At 39.4% G+C, this 20,708-nt stretch overlaps 1 protein-coding gene across 7 annotated transcripts in view; it reads left to right on the forward strand.

The window, feature by feature from the left end:
• The window catches only part of TBCK (TBC1 domain containing kinase), a 259,980-nt gene that overhangs the window by 208,993 nt on the left and 30,279 nt on the right, over positions 1–20,708 (forward strand). For 5 of the 7 annotated variants that reach the window (XM_072625035.1, XM_072625034.1, XM_072625038.1 and 2 more), the window contains one exon: positions 12,421–12,596. In XM_072625035.1, coding sequence (XP_072481136.1) covers positions 12,421–12,596 — 176 coding nt within the window. Of the gene's footprint in view, positions 1–7,252; positions 7,430–12,420; positions 12,597–20,708 lie in introns of those variants that run through there. The other 2 variants (XM_072625039.1, XM_072625040.1) reach the window with 1 other exon arrangement.

Consider the following 20,708-nt stretch of genomic DNA (forward strand, 5'->3'; position numbering starts at 1 on the left):
TTTGGGAATGTTTTACGTCCTGTGCATTGCTGTGAAGGGCTAGGTCTTCCAGAAATGGTAGGGACTATTTTTAATGTTATCTCTTTATTTTCAGGATTTAGTAGAATACCTGCACATAGTAGACATCTAACGTTTGTTGGATTGAACTGAATTGAATTCACCTTGGGATGAATAATCAATGGTGTTGATCATAATCCACAGATTATTAAATATAAAAGAATAATAGGAGTTTGATGACTAGTCATAGGACCATTCTTCTCTGAGGTCCATCCAAAAAAGATAAGAACCTAATGATAATAACAAAACCCACTGAACTGTTGTCCACAATGATACAAACATAATGTTGATCCATGAAAACTTAAGAACAGCATTTTTGATTACCATCCCAAATACATTCTCCTATCTTTATAGAAAAAAATTCAAACTATGGAGTACTAAGAATAGGGATAAAGACTAAACATAAGGTTTCAGTGGCATAGGGAAATCCCAATAATGAAATGTCTTCTGTAAGTGGAAGTTGTCGCCTTCTCTGCAACCCAAAGTGTTAGATAGGTGCCTGGAAAACTGAGATGTTAAGTGACTTGTGAGTGTCACACAGCCAACATATGGTGAAAAGTGGGACTTGAAGTGAGGTATTCTTATGAGGACGACTCACTATCCACGATGCCTCTAATATCAGGAATTATGAACTATAATACCTTCTTTAAAAAGGTCTTTTCACCGTCCAATTAAAGCATTTTATATGTTACACGTAAACGATGATCTCAGAATGAAGGTTCAGTAGTATAAGACATTAAATTGTAGCTCCATCTTTATATATTCTGACTAAGTGGATCTCATTCTATTATCTGCCATCCCAAAATTGGTTTATTATACTCAGTTATGATAACATTGTCCTTTACATTTTTGTTGGCAAAAAATTTAGGGCTACATTAAGTATTCTCCAAAGTTTAGCCCACAAGCACTTTTCATTGCATTCTTTTGTGTGTTTTATCTAGAAAAGTAGAAACACTAATCAATTTAGATGTAGGTTAAACAGAAAAAGCAGAGGGGAGTTTTCCAAATGAAGCATTTCATTTAATCACTAAAATGAATAGTTTCTATTTAAATGTTAATCTTATCTCCTCTACTGCTGCTCCTTTTTCATCCTTGTGGAAGGTCCTTCTCCTAATGCAGGTGAATAGTTTGGTTGCTGAAAAGAGCAGAAAAAGAACTTTCAGGTAACAAGAAAGGATGAAATCAACTTGTGAAGAACTCAACTTCTCTCAAATAAAATGGGTAGGAAAGATAAAGACTATTAACAAGGCTGGATAGAGAGCATCCCTTCAGATGAATGTACTGTTAGGATCATTGTTTGAAAACAAATAAGTGACTAAGGAAATGATGGGTAGAGAACATCATAGTCCATCAGTGCAGTTGCAGACTTTTAGAGTTTTAAAAGTCATGACTTATCAAAGTTGTAAATCACATAATTGCTTGGAAGACTATGGGAAGATTAAGAATTTGGGGGTTCATGCCTTCTGAGTTTTACCTCATAAGATAAAGATGAATTACTGATCACCAGAAGGTTCTAATTTGAGGAATTGAGAACGTAAAAAAAATTTTTAAAAAAATCTGTGAAGCCATCAGGAAAATGAGCTGACAGAAGGCTTCAGCTCCTTCACTGAAAGCCTGCTCACTGGAATAGGGTCTACCAGGAAGCTCATTAAAAGACAGCCGAATCTTACTGTTGTTTGAGCCCTTTTCCCTTCATTGCCATCTCTAATGTGAGAAAGTGGATACCTCCCAGGAGCATCTGGTTCCTTTCTGTTGCCCTCTTTAGTTTGAGGAGGAGAAACAGAGGGGAAAAAATGGTTTTGCATCTATCTGGCTGTGAGAGGAAATTTGACTTGTCTGAGAGACAGTTTTGATGTTCAGTCATTTCAGTCTTGTCCAATTCTTCATGACCCCATTTGGGAGTTTTCTTGGCAAAGATTTGTTTCTTGGCAAAGAGTGGTTTACCATTTCCTTTTCCAGCTCATTTTATAGATGAGGAACTAAGGCAAAGATTAAGTGACCTGCCCAAGGCCATACCACTAGGAAGTGTCTGAGACTAGATTTTAACTTATATCTTCCTGACTCCAGTCCTGGCACTTTATCCAATGTGCCACCTAGCTGCCTCTGAGAGACATTACAGAATCCTATTGAGTGAGGAGCTATCTGGGCTTGCCTGCAACTCCCTGGGAGCCTACCTGAGGATCTTTTCAGTTCCCAGGCTTATAGGAACTACTCATCACTAAGCTAACACTTAGTGCTGCGCTCTGTTATGGGTGACTGTGAGTTAAAAGAGGTTGCCATTACTTCATCAGTTCAAGAATAGCAAAGGAGTGGCTTTGCCCAGCAGGAGAATGGTAAGGACCAGAAGGGAAACAGCTAGAGGAAAAACAAATTCATGCACTGCCAGTTGTTCTTGAAAGAAACCAGGACATCAAGATTTGCACTTCAGAATTGTGAGTTGCCCTGAGCACGAGTTCTTCCACTCACACATTTCCCTGATAGATTTTGTAAATATGCCAACTGTCTTATACACACACACACACACACACAACTCTCTCTGTCTCTCTCTCTCTGTGTCTCTCTCTCTCTCTCTGTCTCTTTTCACGCTCTTTCACTGACTGTTTTTTGTTTTGTTATCTACATGTAAGAGTCCTTTGGATCTTCCTGTTTTACCTTATTTTGTTTTATTCTACATGTTTTTCCATGCCAAATCCCAGGTCTTGCATTTTGCTGATTAAGACATACCTATTAGTTATTGTTTTTAATGCTCTGTGTGCATGTATGTGTAAGACAGTGTGTGTGTGCATGTGTGTATGTGTGTTTTAGAATTAAACAGCCAGGAGTGTTCTGTAGAAGAACTAGAGTTTGATTTTTGTGTTTTTTTTTTACCTTTGAATGTTCCAGGGCTGAGTAATTGTCTGTATTTAAAACAGCTGCCTTGTGATAGAAAAGCAGCTTTTAAAAAAAATTTACCCCCTGCCTGAGACATAACATTAGTGTAGTCCTCTGCATGTCTGTAAGTGAAGGTTGTCTCCATGGATTTGAGGGCTGTGACTAAGAAAGCATTTTTGAGTTACAGCATTCATCTTTTTAGTAAGCCTAACCTCTAATCCCCCCACTTTAAAAAACAAAAAAAGGTTATTTTGGCTAACAGCACTATAATGAACCAAACAGAATGACTCACAGTAGAATATTTATGTACCACAAATCAGAGAATCTGAGATTTCTTATTGGTTTGGAGGGACTTTTGGAGTGATCTTGTCCAACTCCCTCCTTTTAGAGATGAGGAAATTGAGATCCAGGGAGGTTGCTCAAGGTCCTTTCTACAGTCTGTCAACTAGCATTTAGTAAGAATCTACTATGTGCCAGGCACTGTACTGTGGTTGTTTAATAGCAGAATCAGAAATCAAACTTGAGCCCTGTCACTAAGTTCAAGTACTCTCTGCAATGAACCACACTGACTCCTGTACAGAGATAAAATTTCTGAAATTAATGGGAAGTTACAGAGCTTTTGTATGCCCTGTTTATTTGAACTGGACAATCCTATTTTAAGTGTGTCATAACATGGAAGACAGGAAGAGAGCTCAGGTTTCAACTACTTTGGGAAAGATTTGGGTCAGACCTTAGGAAGACCTCTCTGACTCTAGGAGTTTTGAGGTAACATAGTAGATGGTTATGGAGCCTTTTATGGAGAGTTTTTCAATTAATCAGGAAGCATTTACAGTAAACACTTACTATATGTCATGCACTATGCTAAGCCCTGAAGATGCCAGGACATATGAAAGGATCCCTGCCCTTAAGAGGCCTCTATTCTAATGAAGGAAACTACAAGGACATATCTAGGTATTTACAGGATAGATGTATTTAAAAGGAGATACACAGTTACTTGAGGAGGAAAGATACTAGCAATTGGTAGACCTTTGAAAGTCGTGCAAAAGGTGGGACTAGAGCTTAGTCTCAAAGGAATCTGGGGAAACTAAGTGAAGAGGAGGATGGAGAGGCTCCTCGGTATGAAGGACAGCCAGTACCAAGGCACAGAGATGGAAACTGGAGCTTCATGTGTGAGACACAGCAAAAAGGTCGGTGTGACTATTTTTTAGGATGCTTGGAGTAATGTGTGAGAAGAATAGAAAGGAAGGGGCTGGGATTTAAAGAGCTTGAAATGCCAAATAAAAGAGTTTGTACTGGGTATCTCCAAAGTCATAGTGCATTTTTAAGTTTTAATTATTTTGGAACACCCTGTATTCAGTCTTAAAGGTAATAGAGAGCCACTAAAGTTTTTCAGGCTGCTAGGTGATAAAGTGGATAGAGTGCTGGCACTGGACTCAGGAGGACCCAATCAAATCAATCAGGTCTCAGACATTTAGTAGCGAGGTGACTCTGAGCAAGTCACTTAACCTTGTTTGCCCGAGTTCCTCATCCATAAAATGAGCTAAAGAAGAAAATGGCAAACCATTCCAGAATCTCTGCCAAGAAAACCCCAAATAGGGTCACAAAGAGCCAGGCATGACTGAAAAAACTCAACAACAACAGAGTTGGGGGGGGGGGGCAGGGTTTTTAGGTTTTGAGATGGTTTCTGTCATCAGACATGATTTAGGAAAACTGTTTTGGCTGCTTTTCTGGAAGTCAGATTGGGGCAGAAAGACTAATTAGGAGGCTCGTTCCGAAATCCGAACAGACAGCAGTGAAGGTCTTAATGAAGGGAGGTTTATAAGGAGACAGACTAAATGCAAGAGACCATGTGAAGGTAGGTTCACAAATATTTGGTGCCTGTTTGGACATCAAAAGGGTGGAAAGGCAGGAGAGGGAAGAGCCAAGGGCAGCTCACTGCTGTTAGACCTCCTTGTTTTCTGCTGCCGTTCTCCTGGGAGCTGAGAAAACGAAGAACCAGACTTGGTAGAATTGGGTCTAAAATTCTGTTCGATAGAATGAAATTGAGAAGGGCCATCTTGGAAGGTGCTTGACCTTTAAGGCATGGGCTCATCGAGGACATCTACTTTTACTCTTCTGAAGACCTGTTTTGCAAGTGCCACCCCACTCCAGCCCCTCAATAAATCCCAATGGCTCCCTTTCCCTCCAGGATCAAGTATAAAATCTGTTTAGCCTTTAGAGCCATTCGTGACTAGCCCCTTCCTGCTCTGCAGTCTTTTTACTACTTACTCTTCTCCTTAAGCTCAATAATCCCTACATAATGGCTCCTCACTGCTTCCCAAACAAGACACTTTTCCTTCCAAAACCTGCATCTTCACCAGCTGTCCCTCATCCCTGGAACTCTTTCTGTCACCTGCACCTCCTGGCTTCCTTCGAGTCTCAACTTAAATCCCACCTTCTACAAGAAAACTTTCCCAGTCCTCTTTAATGGTAGCGTCTTCCCTCTGAAACTGCTATCCAATTTATCCTGTTTGTACATAATTATTTGCATGTTGCATCCTCTATTATTATACATTATTATACTGCTCTTTGAGAGAAGAGACCACTGGGGGCAGAAGGGAGGATGGCCTTTTTTTTGATCCCCAGAACTTATTACAGTGTTTAGCAAATAGTAGGTGCTTAATAAATGCTTATTGCTTTAACTTGACCCAAGTTCACTAAACAAGAGTCAGAAAATTCACCTCTATACTCTGATTATCCGCCTTGTATTCATACTTCTCAGTTTTGATGATTTTAGTCTCTTGATGAAATAAATGTGCCAATATGATCTTGCTAAAATTTTTACTTGACATTCTTGGGAACTGCGTCAGAGCCATTCTCCCCAACAAAAGATTTCTTTTTCTATTAAGCTTGACTTTTGCAGTCAGTTACCTTAATGCATCTAGAGATTGATTACAGTGCTCCCACTATGATTCCAGGATCACATTTATAAGTAACCCTGATGACTAAATTCTGATTATACATTGAGAGTGAAAGAAGAGGAATGATGACAATCCTGAGCCAACTAGCTTCTATCTGTATGGGCCCTGAACCATACTTTGTATTAGAACTACAGACAGAAACTGCTCATTAAGAAGCATTTCCAGAATTGTACTAAGGTAACCATGAGCATTGGCCTATGTATAAAAGGATCTATTAATTTGAAACTCCAGTCAAACCACAGGGAACAGGTCTAGCCATGACGTAAAATTGTGTAGAATTAGTAATAAATGTGTTTTATTGTTATTCTTCTAAATAAAATTTATACAGTGAGAGGTAAGAGAGTTTTCTCCAACTATCCTAAAAGAAAGGCAAGATACTATATTTTTAACTAACATAAGCATTTCCTTAATAAAGCAAATTAAGATAATTTGCCCCAAATAGACTTTACCATTCCCAAAGGAAAAGGCATGCGTTATATTAAAGTTTGCCTCTAGTAAAAACTTTCAAAACATTTGAATTTGTCATTAGTCGCTCTTTTCTTTCATGGTAGTAATCCTGTGCTCAAGAAACTCCTCTCTTCCATTGGATTTGATTTTCACCACCACCAAGATGTCTTTATTAAATCAAACTAAGTTATTAGAAATCAGACAGACTCTTTTAGCTAAATCGTTCATTTCCTCTCTACCTGTTCCCTGGACCAGGCACTCCTGCACACCAAAAGGGTCAAGAAACCAACTACTAAAAGCAGGGATGGGGAAATCAAAATGACTCCATTTTGTTTTCGTAAACATGCAACTGCCTCTAAAAGTCAGAGGAAAATGCTGGGGAGAGATTACAGTTTAATGGAAAACTAGATGGAAGCTCTGTTTGGGGGGCCTCCTGATGCCAAAGCACTTCATCTTTCTGCAGCTCAGCTTTTAATTTCAGAATCTTAAGTAGCCTTAATTCCTAATATTAAAAAATTAAAACTCCCAATGCTAGGGTTTTTTATTATTCATAAGAGCCATAAAGCCATAAGGCTTAGCAAGCACCATTTCTATTTAAAAGTTAATGGGGTAAGAAGAGCAAGAGTTCTGAATGCCAGGAATTTAGGATGTAGTCAAGGAAACCCAGATGATGAGAGTGGGCATCATATTGCAGCTCAAATAATTTTTTTTTTCAGGTTGCTTAGTAAGCAATTTGCATGGAATACAGCCCCACCTGACTTGTATTTCTAAAGTAGACCTCCACAATGGAATTGGAGAAACCCCAGAGGAAAGGAGTTTTAACAAGGGTCATTGGTATCTGGTCTGGAAATGCTTGAAAACTGATTAAGTGGTTCTAAAAAACATTTCCTATTTATACTTTTTTTTTTTTTTTACAGCTAAGTGCCTTTGTCAGTTCCCTATCAAGAAGATCTCAAAATGTGAAGAAAAATTTGTCTTTTTTGTTTCTTTTGGGTGGGGGTTTTGTTTTGTTTTATTTTTTTGTTTGGCAGATGCAAAGAAACTTTCACCCCACTAAATAGTCCAAGGAATAAAAGAAAAGCCTTTCCTTTTGATTGAGTCTGATATCTTCTAATGGTTTTTCTGTTGGTTTTGAGATCCATAATACTGATGTAATAATCTGTAACTCTTATGTATTTGCACAAATTAAAAGACTGTATTTTCACATCAAATATTTTTCTAACTATATTTATTGACTCTTTAAATCCCTGATTCATTTAGATCTGGCCATTTTTTCTTATTACATAGCTTCTGATTGTTCTATATAGTTTATTCCAATTACAAGAACTGCTTCCTTTAATTAGTATACATATGGAATTCTGGTACAATTTCCCCATATCACCTAAGTAGATTTTAATGGCATAGCAATGCTCAGACTTAAAGAAAAGTAAACTGTGGAAGAGGGTTATTTTTAAGATCATAGAGTGCGATCTCATGGAACAGTCTGCTTAATTTCTTTCTGGCATATGTTGGCAGTTTATTTCCAAGCCTGTAGGAGAGCTGAAGGGATGCTTCTTTCTAGTAGATGCAAATTAGAAGAAAAACAAAAGGTATTTATAAATGGAAATGATAGGACAAATGGAGACTTTGCAGTAGGATATTCAGCCTTTTCAGAATTTGCTGCCATACTCCATGTGGATTGGCAACTCAGATTTGAATTCCCACTACATCCCTGATACCTTCTTAAATAATATGGGGGGAAAGGTTATTTACTTTTTAAAAGAACGGTAGGAAAGTAAAGGAGTAAGCATTATAATTTAATATTTCTACTACTTTTAGTGCGTAGGAGGTGGGAACGGAATTTTGTGACCAAATTAAAGAACCGTATGTCAAGTAGCACCAAGCTCAGTGTCAATGGCCCTTCCGCCTAGCACTTAGTATTAAGGAACATTTGTAGGAAAATTCAGTCTGTCCTTTCTGGGGATTCAGTGGAAGTCAGCATTTCAGTGAATTAAGATTAGGTTTCTGTAGGTTTATGGCTAGGGTTAGGGAAGACCTCTTGTCTTCCCAACCCACAGAGGTTGCATCTCAGTCTCGGTTCTCCTCTTCCCTCTTCCTTCTCTGTTACAAACAGATGGAAGACTTTTAGCCTTGATTCCCAGGGCTGCACTTTGATATCAATGCTATTACTGATTCCTTAATGGATTCTTTCCCCTAGAAAAGAGGGTGGTTGGTGCCTACTGCAACAATTAGGAACTTCCAGTACTTTACTGATATTACATTAGGAAAAAATGTATCCTTTTCTTTACTCCTAATCCACCACTACCACCCACTTTCAAAGGAGTGTACGATAAGGGTATAGGCTAAGAAATCTCAGAGAATAGTCTACTAATTGAGCAAAATTTTAGGTGTACAACACATGAAAATTGTATGAATATATGCATGTGCATGTAAAAATGAAAAAATGGGAGAGAGATAGTCTTACGTCTCAGATATGTTATACATTCTAAATACTCTAGATTCTATCAAGTTTCATCTTGATATGATTTCCCCTGCTTCAAGAGAATTTTTCAGTCACTGGTAATTAAAGCATCAACTGAAACTACATTATTTTACTTTCTTTATCTTTGAATTACCTACTCATCTTTTCACCTGTTTATTAAAAAATGTTTCACTTGACAAACCTAGCCTTTATTCACATGAATAACAATTTGTTATTGTTTAGTCATGTCTGACACTTTGTGACCCCATTTGGGGTTTTCTTGACCAAGATACTGAAATGACTTGCCATCTCTCCAGTTCACTTTACAGATGAGGAAACTGAGGCAAACTAGGTGAAGTGACTTACTCAGGGTCACACAGCCAATAAGTATCTGAAGCCAGATTTGAACTTACAAAGATTCCTAACTCCAGAACTGACCCTCCTAACTGCCCAAAGGGAGGATTAGAACGACCAGGACCTCCTTCTATCTGTTCTGACTTCTGCTGAAACTTGAAAGTAGACAGAATGACTTATAGAAAAGGGCTGTGTAGGATGGAGAGTATAATAATATCATAGGAAGAGACTTTAGAGGTCATCGAGACCAGTACTTCTTAACCTGAGGTCTGTGAACTTAGAAAAAAAATTACATCTTTCTCTTCACTGAACTCTAATTGAAATTTAACATTTCCTTCACTACCTAAACACATTATTCTGAGAAGTCCATAGGTTTCACAAGACTGGCAAAGGAGTCTATAGCACACACATAAAAAAGGTTAAGAATCCATGGTGTAGGGGGTAAAAATAGAGTCAAATGAAAGCTTAAGAACTCCTCCTCTAGCTTACAGATAAGGAAATTTATCTCAGGTTACACAAGTATCAAAGAAGCAGTCCCAGGATTTTATCCCAAGTTCTTCGACTCCAAATGCTTATTACATCACTTCATAACTCTCATTTCAATTTAAAAAGTTAATGGGGCAAGGCCAAGTCTCCAAGCATTCCTTAAACTCAAGGACAGTGTCTTTCCTGGAGCTGTGTCCCCTGTTGTACTTAGCATGGTGCCTTCCACAGAGCACAACATAAATGTGTGATAATGAATGATTCAAAGAATGGGTGAACAAATGAACATGTAAAAGGGTCGTATTGATGCTTTCTTCAAGTGCATTAAGGTATAAGACCATTTAGGATGAATAATTCCAAAACTAGAGCCCTAATCTCCATAGTGCACAAATTATATCCTATATTAAGTTACTGGTTTGGTTTTTTTTGTTTTTTTTTACTTCCAGGCTATTTAGTCTGGAGGTTAATAGCTTAATTAAATTCAGTAAACACAAAGTAAGTACCTATTTTGTTCAAAGCTTTATGCAAGGCATTGCTGATAAAGATAAGTAGGAAAGAGGACACACTCTCCCCTCCCCACAGGAATTTACAATCTAATTTCAGAGGAAAAACATGGACAGAAGACTGTGAAACAAGGAAGAATGCTGTAGGAAGAAAGGAAAGATCATTATCAGGTATCTCTGTTGTGAGAAGGGGGAGGTGTGAAGGAAGACTGCACAGGGGGAGTACCCCCCGGAGGTAGACCTTAAAAGGGGATGGAATTTGATCAGATAGGGAGATGGAGAAGGACCAGGGAAAGTCCATTCTAGGCATGACAGGAAGGGGAAGCAAGGCACCCCATGGGGAAGGAAGCAGAAACAGAAGGCAAGACAAGAATATGGAATATAGATCCATAGAGTATGTGAAATAGAAATAAGCTTAGAAGAGGCTGATAGAGTAGATAGAGCACCAGCCCTGGAGTCAAGAGGACTGGAGTTCAAATCCTAAGTTCAGAACACACTTAGCAGCTGTGTGACCTCGGACAAGTCACTTAACCTTGATTGCCTCTCCCCGTCATGCCCCAAAAAAGAAAGAAGCTTAGAAAGGTAAACTAGTACCAGACAGGGGAGAGCCCTGAATGCTAGGAAAAGGAATTTGTGTGTTCAAAGCTGAATATATGATATGTAAAGTAATATATGATATAATATGGTGATATAATATATTAATAGAATGTGATGTATATCATGTCATATGATGCAACTAATACAATGTAACATAATATGGGAAGCTATGTCTTGTGGTGGACAGAGTGGTGGGCTTAGACTCAGAAAGACTCCCCTTCATGAGTTCTAATCTGACTTCAGACATACCAGCTGTGTTACCCTGGGCAAGTCACTTAACTCTGTGTGCCTCAGTTCATCACTGTAAAATAAGCTAGAGAAGGAAATGGCAAACCATCCTCTGCCAAGAAAATCCCAGATGGGTCTCAACAAGTCAGACATGACTAGACACTAGGCACTGGGGAGCTTTGTAGTAAAACCATGTGAAATGTGAAAGATTTATTTAGGTACAAATGTGACGGATGGTTTGAAAAAGGGATAGAGTGATGGCAAGAACAACAATTGGGAGGCTAATGCTAGTCTCAATGGAAACAAAATGAGGACCTGGACTGGGATTATGGCAGTGCGAAGGAATAGAAGAGAATGTCCGAAATGTTACAGAGGTAAATAGACACAGCCAGGATGACTGGAATAGGGAAGGATCCATCAACAGAAGTAAAGGAGGAGAGGGGCAGGAAAAATGAGTTCATGTGGATTCCTTTCCTGTGGGCGGCATTTGGGTAATGGCTGAGATCCTTTTCAATTCTATAAATTCTATCATTTTGGGAGCCAATGGTTATGCTAAGGGTACCTTATTGGGCCTCTGCTATAAGCAGAGACAAAATATAAGGGGATAGAAAAAAGGACATTGAGAGGAAGAAGCAGGAGGAAAAAACGAGGTGAAAGAAAAAGAAACACATGTAGGGATGTCCTTTGAGAATGTCTGCAACCTGTCATACGTGGATTACATACCCAGCGTCCACCAGAACATTGCTAGAATAGGATGTGTCATTATGTTTCTCTAGCATTCTAATACTTTAAAAAGTTAAGACTTATTATATACTGGATGTCAAATAGCTGCAACTGAAATTTGGTATAATAGGTAAGGAGGCTTCATTGAATGATTATGTAATAACTCTTACTGGCTTAAGTCAAAACAAAGATTGTATACACCCTCCTTTGTGCTAAAAATACCCAGTTAGATGTGGTATCCCCAACATCTAATAAATCAGCCTTTTTAAAGTTTGCCATAGAGGACAGTACTAGAATGGGAATGAATAAAGACCTAGGCTCAACTTGAGACTCTGACTCTAGCAATGTGCAGGACACATGACCTCTCTGATCCTCAGTTTCCTCACTGGAAAAAAGGGTAACTTTTTTCACAAGGTTATTGTAATGATCAAATGTGTGTGTAAAACTTTGCAACCTTTAAAGTGCTTTGTAAATATTGGCAGCTGATTGCCTTTGCTTGTACCCTCCCTTTTGGGGATTTCCACCTACAAACTAAACATAGACATAGGAACCCACTTAATGTTGTGGTGACTCTGACAGATGTAACATGTTTAATCAGTACCACTTATTTCATATGCCAATTCTTGTGAAACAAAATAGGATGTAGATTGCAACCTGATTTTTCAGCTTCTCTTTCTTTGCTTTGTTTTTTTTTTTTCCTAGAGCTAATTTTGTTTTGCCTCTACATGTTTTCCAGTCCAGAGAATCTATCCAGCTGAATGACCTGAAGTCAGAGGTATCGCCACGGATTTCAGCAGAGGATCTGATCGACCTGTGTGAGCTGACCGGCACAGGCCATTTTAAAACACCCACCAAGAAAACAAAATCCAGTAAACCCAAGCTGCTGGTAGTTGATATCCGAAACACCGAAGAGTATCCTTTAATCTTGAGCAAGGGCTTAAAAGAGAAGAGGGCTGCTTTCCCTAACATGGCTTCCTTTTCTGTTGAAGGAGTCTGTGACTAGGATGAGAAATGTTTTGAAAATTCTAGAAGGCCCTTTTTGACAATCAAAAGAGTAGAAGAGTCCACACTAGGCATGTCTGTCTGTCTGTCTCTCTCTCTCTCTTTCTTGTTTCTAAAAAAGGTCAGAATAGAAATACTTTCAGGTACATTTTCACGGAAGTATTAAAGTAGATCTTTATACATTCTGTTCACTCAAGAATATTGGGATAAGGCATATGCTTCCATTTTGTTTTTAGAGTGCTTATTGGATGTTCTGGGGGGGAAAGGGGGTGGGGGCAGAGAAGAGGGAGGCAGGGCCTCAGGAGGAGCAGGCCTGCCATGTTTTCTAGAAGATGAGTTTTGGTAGCACATGAGATTGCAGGCTCTGACCATGCCCAGTGCTTTTTTGGAATTAGATGGGAGCAGAGGGATTTGTGAATAGGTAATGAAGCAGTTTATCTCTTGTGATAATCCTTCAAACCTCATTTTGAGAAAATTTTGTCACTTTCATTGGAAAATACAATGGAGTGCTTCTCAAGACCAGGCCATTTGTCCTAAAATATATATTTGTGTAAGTTTCCCATGTCTTCTCAGGGAATTAGTCCTAATGTCAGGGATGGAATGGGAAGTAGCCATGAAAAAAAAAATCTGAGGTCTTTCTATCCAGTATGTCTAAACAGCCTACTTTTCAAATTCCAAGGGATGTAATAAAAATTTTAAAATGACATCCCTACTGAGATATTCTAAAATGAAGCACATGACTTTGAAAAATCCAGGTTGGAGGTAAGTTTCTTCTTGATCATCCTATCTCTTGTGTCCTTGAAGTGCATCACCCAACTTTCAGAGGAGCAAATTCAGGCTTGATATAAAGGGAAACTTATTACCACTTGTGTGTTCGTCCTTCATTGCTGAAGAAGACCATGCCATCAGAGAAATAATGACACGACTTGTACTTGACTTTGTTTTGAGTGAGGGAGGGCTGTGCAGGTCACCAGTCTCACTTCTCCAGAGCCATCTGAATCCAGTGACCAGATATTCATCAGGATGACTGGAGATGACCCAGGATGAGGCAATTGGGGTTAAGTGACTTGCCCAAAGTCACACAGCTAGTGAGTGTCAAGTGTCTGAGGTGAGATTTGAACTCAGGCCCTCCTGACTCCTGCACTGGTGCTCTATCCACTGCACCACCTAGCTGCCCTATCACTGGTTAGAGTTGTCACAAAGTACCACGGGTACCTGGGAATGTAGTGTGACTTCCCATTCATTGGTTGTCTTTAAGTGAAGTCTGATGGCTCAGTGGGCTTTAGAACTTATAATTTCTTTCATGTGTGGGTCATGGTAGATCATCTTTGAAGGGTCTTTCCAACTCTGAAACTATGGACATCTTCTATGTTTCTATCTCCGTCAATCTTCCCTAATGCTTAGAATTATAGGAAAACTGCCAAGCCAAAGGTTTTCTTTTAGCTGTACAAAGGGAAAAGATCAACCAATAGAAAGCTGAGAAAAGATGAAAATGAGGAAGTGAGCAATGGGTGTGAAGTTGTTGTCTTGATCTGTTTCTTCACTGACCTGCCATCATTTTATTCATCTACAAATAGACATTAGCATCATGGGTACACTGAAAGGTGATGTGACTTTTCCAGGGCCACATAGCCAGTGTATGTTAGAAGAGGAACTGGAATCAAGGTTGTCCTAACTCTGAAGATGGCCTGTAGTCACTATGTGACCTTACCCCCAGAACAGAAAATGCAAGGGATAAAATAAAGAACTTGGGGCTGAAGAAAGGACCAGTTCACATACAGAAGTATATTTACTCATTTTCAGGGAGATGCTTAGGGTCAAAATTTTATTGTATTTTCCTCAGCTTCCAATAGATTTAATTAATGATCACTGCCCCAAACAGCAAAATTAAAGTGAGAAGAGTTACAAAAATAATTAAGGAATGGAAGGATCAATTTATAAGGAAAGCAAAAGGTGTAAAACAAGCCTGCCCTATTGTAATGTTCTTTAGGGAAAGCTGTAACTAGTTGGTGTCAGGGAAGGTGTTTGGGGAAGAGAAGCGAAAGTGTGACTTGGGGGCTCTGTTAGGCTCTGAGTTTTCTTGCAGCCCTAGATCTATGTTCCTGCCATCCCAGCTTCAGTGGTTTGTCCAGGGTTACCCAGATAGTGAACCTATGTTGGACTAGAACTCGGGTCTCCAGACTCTTAATCTGTACTCTTTCTGCTATGCCCCAGCTGCCTTAGTAACCCTAGAAATACATAAATGGGTCACCTCTGAGGCTCAGCATTTCACTTTCTCTTTGTTTCTTGGTAGGCAGATCCCAGCTCTGGGTGTAGAATCTAGAGCTGTGAACACTGGTTGGTTTTTTTTTCCTTTGAGTCCCGGCAGGAGATGGCTGGATGGCCAGACTCTCCCTTGTTCTTTTATTCTTGTGTTTTTCTTTGAATTCCCAATGTCTAACACGGGGCCTAGCTCCTATTAAGAGCACTATGGATGCTTTGTTGATTGATTGACTTTGAGGACTCCACCTTTTTACCTTCTGTGAAAATGTGAATACTCTTGGGAAGATAACACATTCAGCCGTATTAATCACTCGTGCTGTTATTTGGATGAATTTATCAGAACCTTTCTCAAGAAAGTTTTCCTGACAAAAGCAGCATACTATTGGAGAGGATGCTGGACTTGGAATCAGAAAGACCTGAGTTCAAAGTCCACCTCAAACACTTCCTACCTGTGTGACCCTGGGCAAGTCACTTAATGTCTTTGAGCTTCGGTTTCCTCAAATATCAAATGAGGGGAGTCAGATTAGAGGGCCTTAGAGGCCCCTTCCACCTCTAAGTCAGTGATCCTTTTATAAAAAGAGAAAAAGAGAGAATAAAAACACTTGGAGTGGAGGAGAAGAGGCAAAAAAGAAAGGAAAAAAAAAAGAAGGGAAAGCGGGGCACTTGTCTGCCAGGTACAGGCTCTGGAAACCCCCTTGGACTCTCCTTGAATCTTCCCACTTGCTCTGGCATTCAGCAGGGGAGTCTACCCATCCTACTCAACTGGCCTTTCTTTATCTGCACCTGGCCCCACCCTAGACTTCCCACCCTTGATCCTCCGTAGACCTCATTCTCCCTTGGCCATATGGTCCAGGTCCTGGCCTTCCAGCCTTTCTCTGTCACCTCACAGTCATCTCAGACTATTTGCCATTCCCATCAAGATCCTTCCTCCTCCTCTAGTCACCCCAAACTACTTGGCCAACCCTACATCCCTCCCACAGTCTTTTCCGAATATAAGATCCATCTCGGCCTCCCTGAAAGTGCTCCGATTCAATCTGGCTGGCTTACGTTAGTGTTCAGGTTCCTTAAGAGTCTGGCCAGTATGGCGAATCTTTAAAAAAACCTTGTCTTTCTTTGGCTGAAAGAAGGCCTGGGTCGAATTCATTCAGGCAGGATTGTTGTGTCTCTATTTCTGGGTACCAGCACCCTTAAACTTCAACCGATCCACCTCAGGGTTTTGCCTAAGACCCTTTCAAGCTCCAAGTCCTGAGACCCTCGTTCACTTTGTCTAAGCCAGAATGCTCTGGCTCCCTGCTCCTCAGCTCTGACCTCTGCTTTGCTATACATGCGCTGAAGTTTGACTGCCTTGAACTGAACTGAGCTCTAGTTCCTACAGGACATGTTCTAGAAGTCTTAGTGAAGTTTTAACCTATTAAAGCTTACTAAGTCAGACTTTTGGAACACCTTGTATTTACTCAGAGAGAGCAGCCCTTCCCTGGGCTTATAGACCTGCAAGGAAGCAAATTAGTCTTGTCCTGTTCTGAGGTGTAGAAAGCTGAGATTGTCGGTGAGTGACTGCTCTTTAATTAAGTGGGGGAGAGTCACTGTTATTACGGATTTTAAGGTGTGCTTCTTCCCTTAAGCTATGCATTATTTAACTGTCTTAATCTTTTCTGTCTCTTTTTACTATATTTGTTCCACAAATAGTCCAAGTCTGATAAATGTTATTTTTTGCGGGGGAATCATCCCAAGTCGAGGATGACACAGGGTGAGATGTAGGTTTCTTCCCATAGTCCCACAGTGTTTTGACATTGGTTAACAGCCCACATAGATTGCCAGTCTGCTCTGACCCAGAGCTCATGTAATCCATGTTTAGAGAAGGGATGGGGAACCTGAGGCTCTATAGGTCCTCAAGTGTGGCCCTTTGACTGACTGTAAAATGTGGATACTACTAGTACCTACCTACCTGCCAGGGTTGTTGTGGGGATTGAATGATAAAATATTTGTAAACCATCTAGCAGAGTGCCTGGCACATTGTAGGTACTGTATAAATTCTATTATTATGGTAACTATTATGTCTGAAGTCATGGAGATCACATTTTTCCCTTTCAGCTTTTATTTATTTTTTCATAGGTTTCCATCCTGCTACTAGATGAAAGTTGTCTATCACTTGGTTCCTTATAGTTGAGATTTCAGAAGCTCTCTCATCTCAAATTAAGTTAAACTGTCAAACTATATTAAAGGGAAATGGAACTGTAGATATGGTAGTAAAATATTTTCTGGTGGCTTTGTTACTTTGAGATTGTGTTAGTGCATGGCATAGTAGGCAGTTTTTTCACTGGCAGCTCACTATATGAAATAAATCATAGGAACATTCACCCAAAAAAAGTTATTTTGAAATAGCCTTTAACTTGAGAATTACGTTAGGTATTCCTCGGCCTTGTTCTGGCTTCATATTAAAAGACACCTCCCACAATAGAGCATGTCATTGTTAGGAATCCAACTTTGAAGGTCTTCCCCTCCCAGACTGATATTTTTGTGATAGTAAATTAGGCCATCTTTTGTCTCAGTTCTCACCTAGCCCTTAGTCATTGAATGGGCATTGCCTCAGATAAACTGAGGCCTGGGAAAGACCTTAATTCAGAAAGGCCAAGGACACCCACTGCATCAGGGCCGTTCCTCTTGACTTTTGTCTTGCCCCTGGGCTTCAACTTTGTGACTTTGCACAGCTCTGCCTCACTTAAATACAGTTAACAATCAAGCTGTCAGCCTTGTGTTGTCCCTGGTCCTCCTCGAAAACGAAGGAATGATGACAGCAGCAGCAGGTAGACAGTGGGCAGGTATTTCCAAATTAGTTAAATGTGTAAACCAGGGGCAGCTTGGTGGTGCAGTGGATAGAGCACCAGAGCAGGAGTCAGGAGGACCTGAGTTCAAATCTCACCTCAGATACTTGACACTCACTAGCAGTGTGACCTTGGGCAAGTCATTTAACCCCAGTTGCCTTATCCTGGGTCATCTCCAGTCATCCTGATGAATATCAGGTCACTGGATCCAGATGGCTCTGGAGGAGAAGTGAGGCTGGTGACCTGCACAGCCCTCCCTCACTCAAAACAACGTCAAGTGCAAGTCATGTCATCATTTCTCTGATGGCATGGTCTTCTTCAGCAACGAAGGAGGAACACACACACAAATGTGTAAACCTCTCTACAGATGGTAGCCAAAGGGAAATGGTGTTCAACCTTTTCCAGTTCCCTCCCCGCTCTCGCTATCAGTCTCTTTGTTTATTCAGGGAAGACCATTCTTAGAAAGAATATAGTCATCACAATACCTACCCAGAAAGGCAAAATTGATTTCAGCAAAAAAAACTGTTCATTTATCTAAACATGTGCATTAGCTCAATTTTATTCATTAATTATACTTAGAGTGTAATTTGTTCCCCCCCCCTGTAAAATATCCAAATGAATGTGGGTTTCAAGCATTTTTAGAAAGTAAGTAATTTGTTGTAAATTATTAAATTATTTTATATCTGATATGTGATCAGCATATATAGAAAGATGATCAAATTGTTTGATCTTTGTGTTTCATGTTTTCAGGCAGAATTTGGCCTATATAACGTTATTCAGCCAAGACCAAATTGCAATTTCCATTTCTTTCCCTCAGAATTCAGAGAAGTCAAGGAAAAGAAAAGGCTTATTGAACATCAGTACTTCTTTTGTTTGTTGTTATTGAGTCATTTCAGACTCTTCATGACCCCATTTGGGGTTTTCTTGGCAGAGATACTGGAGTGGTTTGTCATTTCCTTCTCTAGCTCATTTTACAGATGAGGAAACTGAGGTAAACAGGGTTATTGCACCACCTCGCTGCCCAGAGTAGTACTGGTATGTGCTATTATCCTGTCTTGACTATAAATGAGATCATTTCCTAGCTTCATACTTACCCAGAATATATACAATACAATACAGTGCAATAGACAGACTTCATTGTGACCTTGTCAGTATTTTTATTCTTGATCTGTTTTTTGTTTAAATATCAGTTGACAATAGAAGAAAGTATAGTTAGGGTTTGAGAAGAACTTAAAGCTCAAAATATAATCAAACTTACTGAAAAAGTCTTTTGAGGAATATCTCCATAGAAATTAGACATTTAACCAAATTTGGAAATACTTTCCTTCTTTCTAATATATGTAGCTTTGAATTCTTAAAAGTGATGGCTATTCTGTGGCAGGTACTTGTAAGTGAGAAAGCCTGGGAAGATGTAACTTCTCGAGTTAATGGCTACTTCATTTCAAAATTATCTTCTCTCAATTTACCTTCTTTTGGGGGGAGACGGGAGGAGAGGGAGTTATCTCATATTTTCCACAGACTCAATTACCATTTCTCTACAAATGACTCTCAAATCTACATAATCATACTCAATCTAATTCTACTTCTGAAATCCAGTCCCTCATCATTAATTACCTATTAAACATCTCCAGTTTGGATAGCATCCCAAACTCAATTTGTCCAAAACAAGACTTATCTTCTCCCTAACCCCACCTTTCCTGCAGACTTCCCTATTTCTGTTGAAAATGACATCATCCTCCTAGTCACTCAGCTTTGTAATTTCCCCAGTCAGTTGCCATGTCTATATATCTATGTATGTAGAGGCAGCTGGATGGCACAGTGGATAGAGTGCTAGGCCTGGAGTCAGGAAGACTCTTCTTCCTGAGTTCAAATCTGGCCTCAGATACTTACTAGCTGTGTGATGCTAGGCAGGTCACTTAACCCCCTTCACCTCAGTTCCTCATCTGTAAAATGAGCTGGAGAAGGAAAAGACAGTGTCTCTGCCAAGAAACCCTCAAATGGGTTCATAAAGAGTCAGACATGACTGAAAAATGACTCAGCAACAGCTCATATGTACATAATTATAATTAAATTAATAATATAATTAATTAATAATAAATGTATGTTGAATTGATAGTTTTCTGCTTTCTTTGAGAAAAGAATTATCTCTGCTAGGAGACAGGAAACTGCTACATTTGGTAACCACTTTGGGCCTCCATAGTGATAGCGATTGGAGGGGATTGGTTGAGAATAGAATCTAATATTAAGGACAAGGCAGCCTATCCAGTAGTACTCTAATATCACTGCTAAAATTATATTTAAATCTGAATTTTTATAGAGCCAATTGAAGTACTTCAAAATTGCCTGTAAGTCTTGAAATGATCTGAACCCTCAAAGCTATTGCACTCTCTGCCTGGAGTCAATTAACTGGTGAGATGACAGTTGGGGGTGATTTTTATTCACCAAACTGGCCAAATCAGCCAGTGTTTTGACTTTACGTAGACAGAGCCAGTCAAAACGCAGTGTCTCCTTTTTTGACCTTTCTCCTTTTTAGCATGATCTAGGGGCAGAATTGAAAGGTTTGTCTCTTCATCTATAGACTCAGTTATTTATAAAGATTTAAATCCATTTAAGACCCTTTGTTTTGAGACTTCCTCAATATTCTCTAAATACTTCTGATACATTCTAAGTAAAATTCTCTAAAATTCTTGTATTTTTTAAAAAGCGTATTCTCCCATTAACTACTCCCTAACTCTTAGTCCTTGCCAAAGTAAATCTGTATAATTATAATTAAATTTTGTGATTTGTAGGACTTTTCCAAGTTATTTGATAAGAGGTGGCTGTATGTTTGATTCTAGTGTGGTCTTGAAATAATTCCACTTCCCTTATGCCAAAATTTTTGTTTTCTTTAGAGCAGAAGAAAAGAAGCTCTCTGCATTCATCATCACTCTCCCCAAAG

This window comes from Notamacropus eugenii, chromosome 7 (assembly GCF_028372415.1).
Source record: "Notamacropus eugenii isolate mMacEug1 chromosome 7, mMacEug1.pri_v2, whole genome shotgun sequence".
NCBI classification, from domain to species: domain Eukaryota; kingdom Metazoa; phylum Chordata; class Mammalia; order Diprotodontia; family Macropodidae; genus Notamacropus; species Notamacropus eugenii.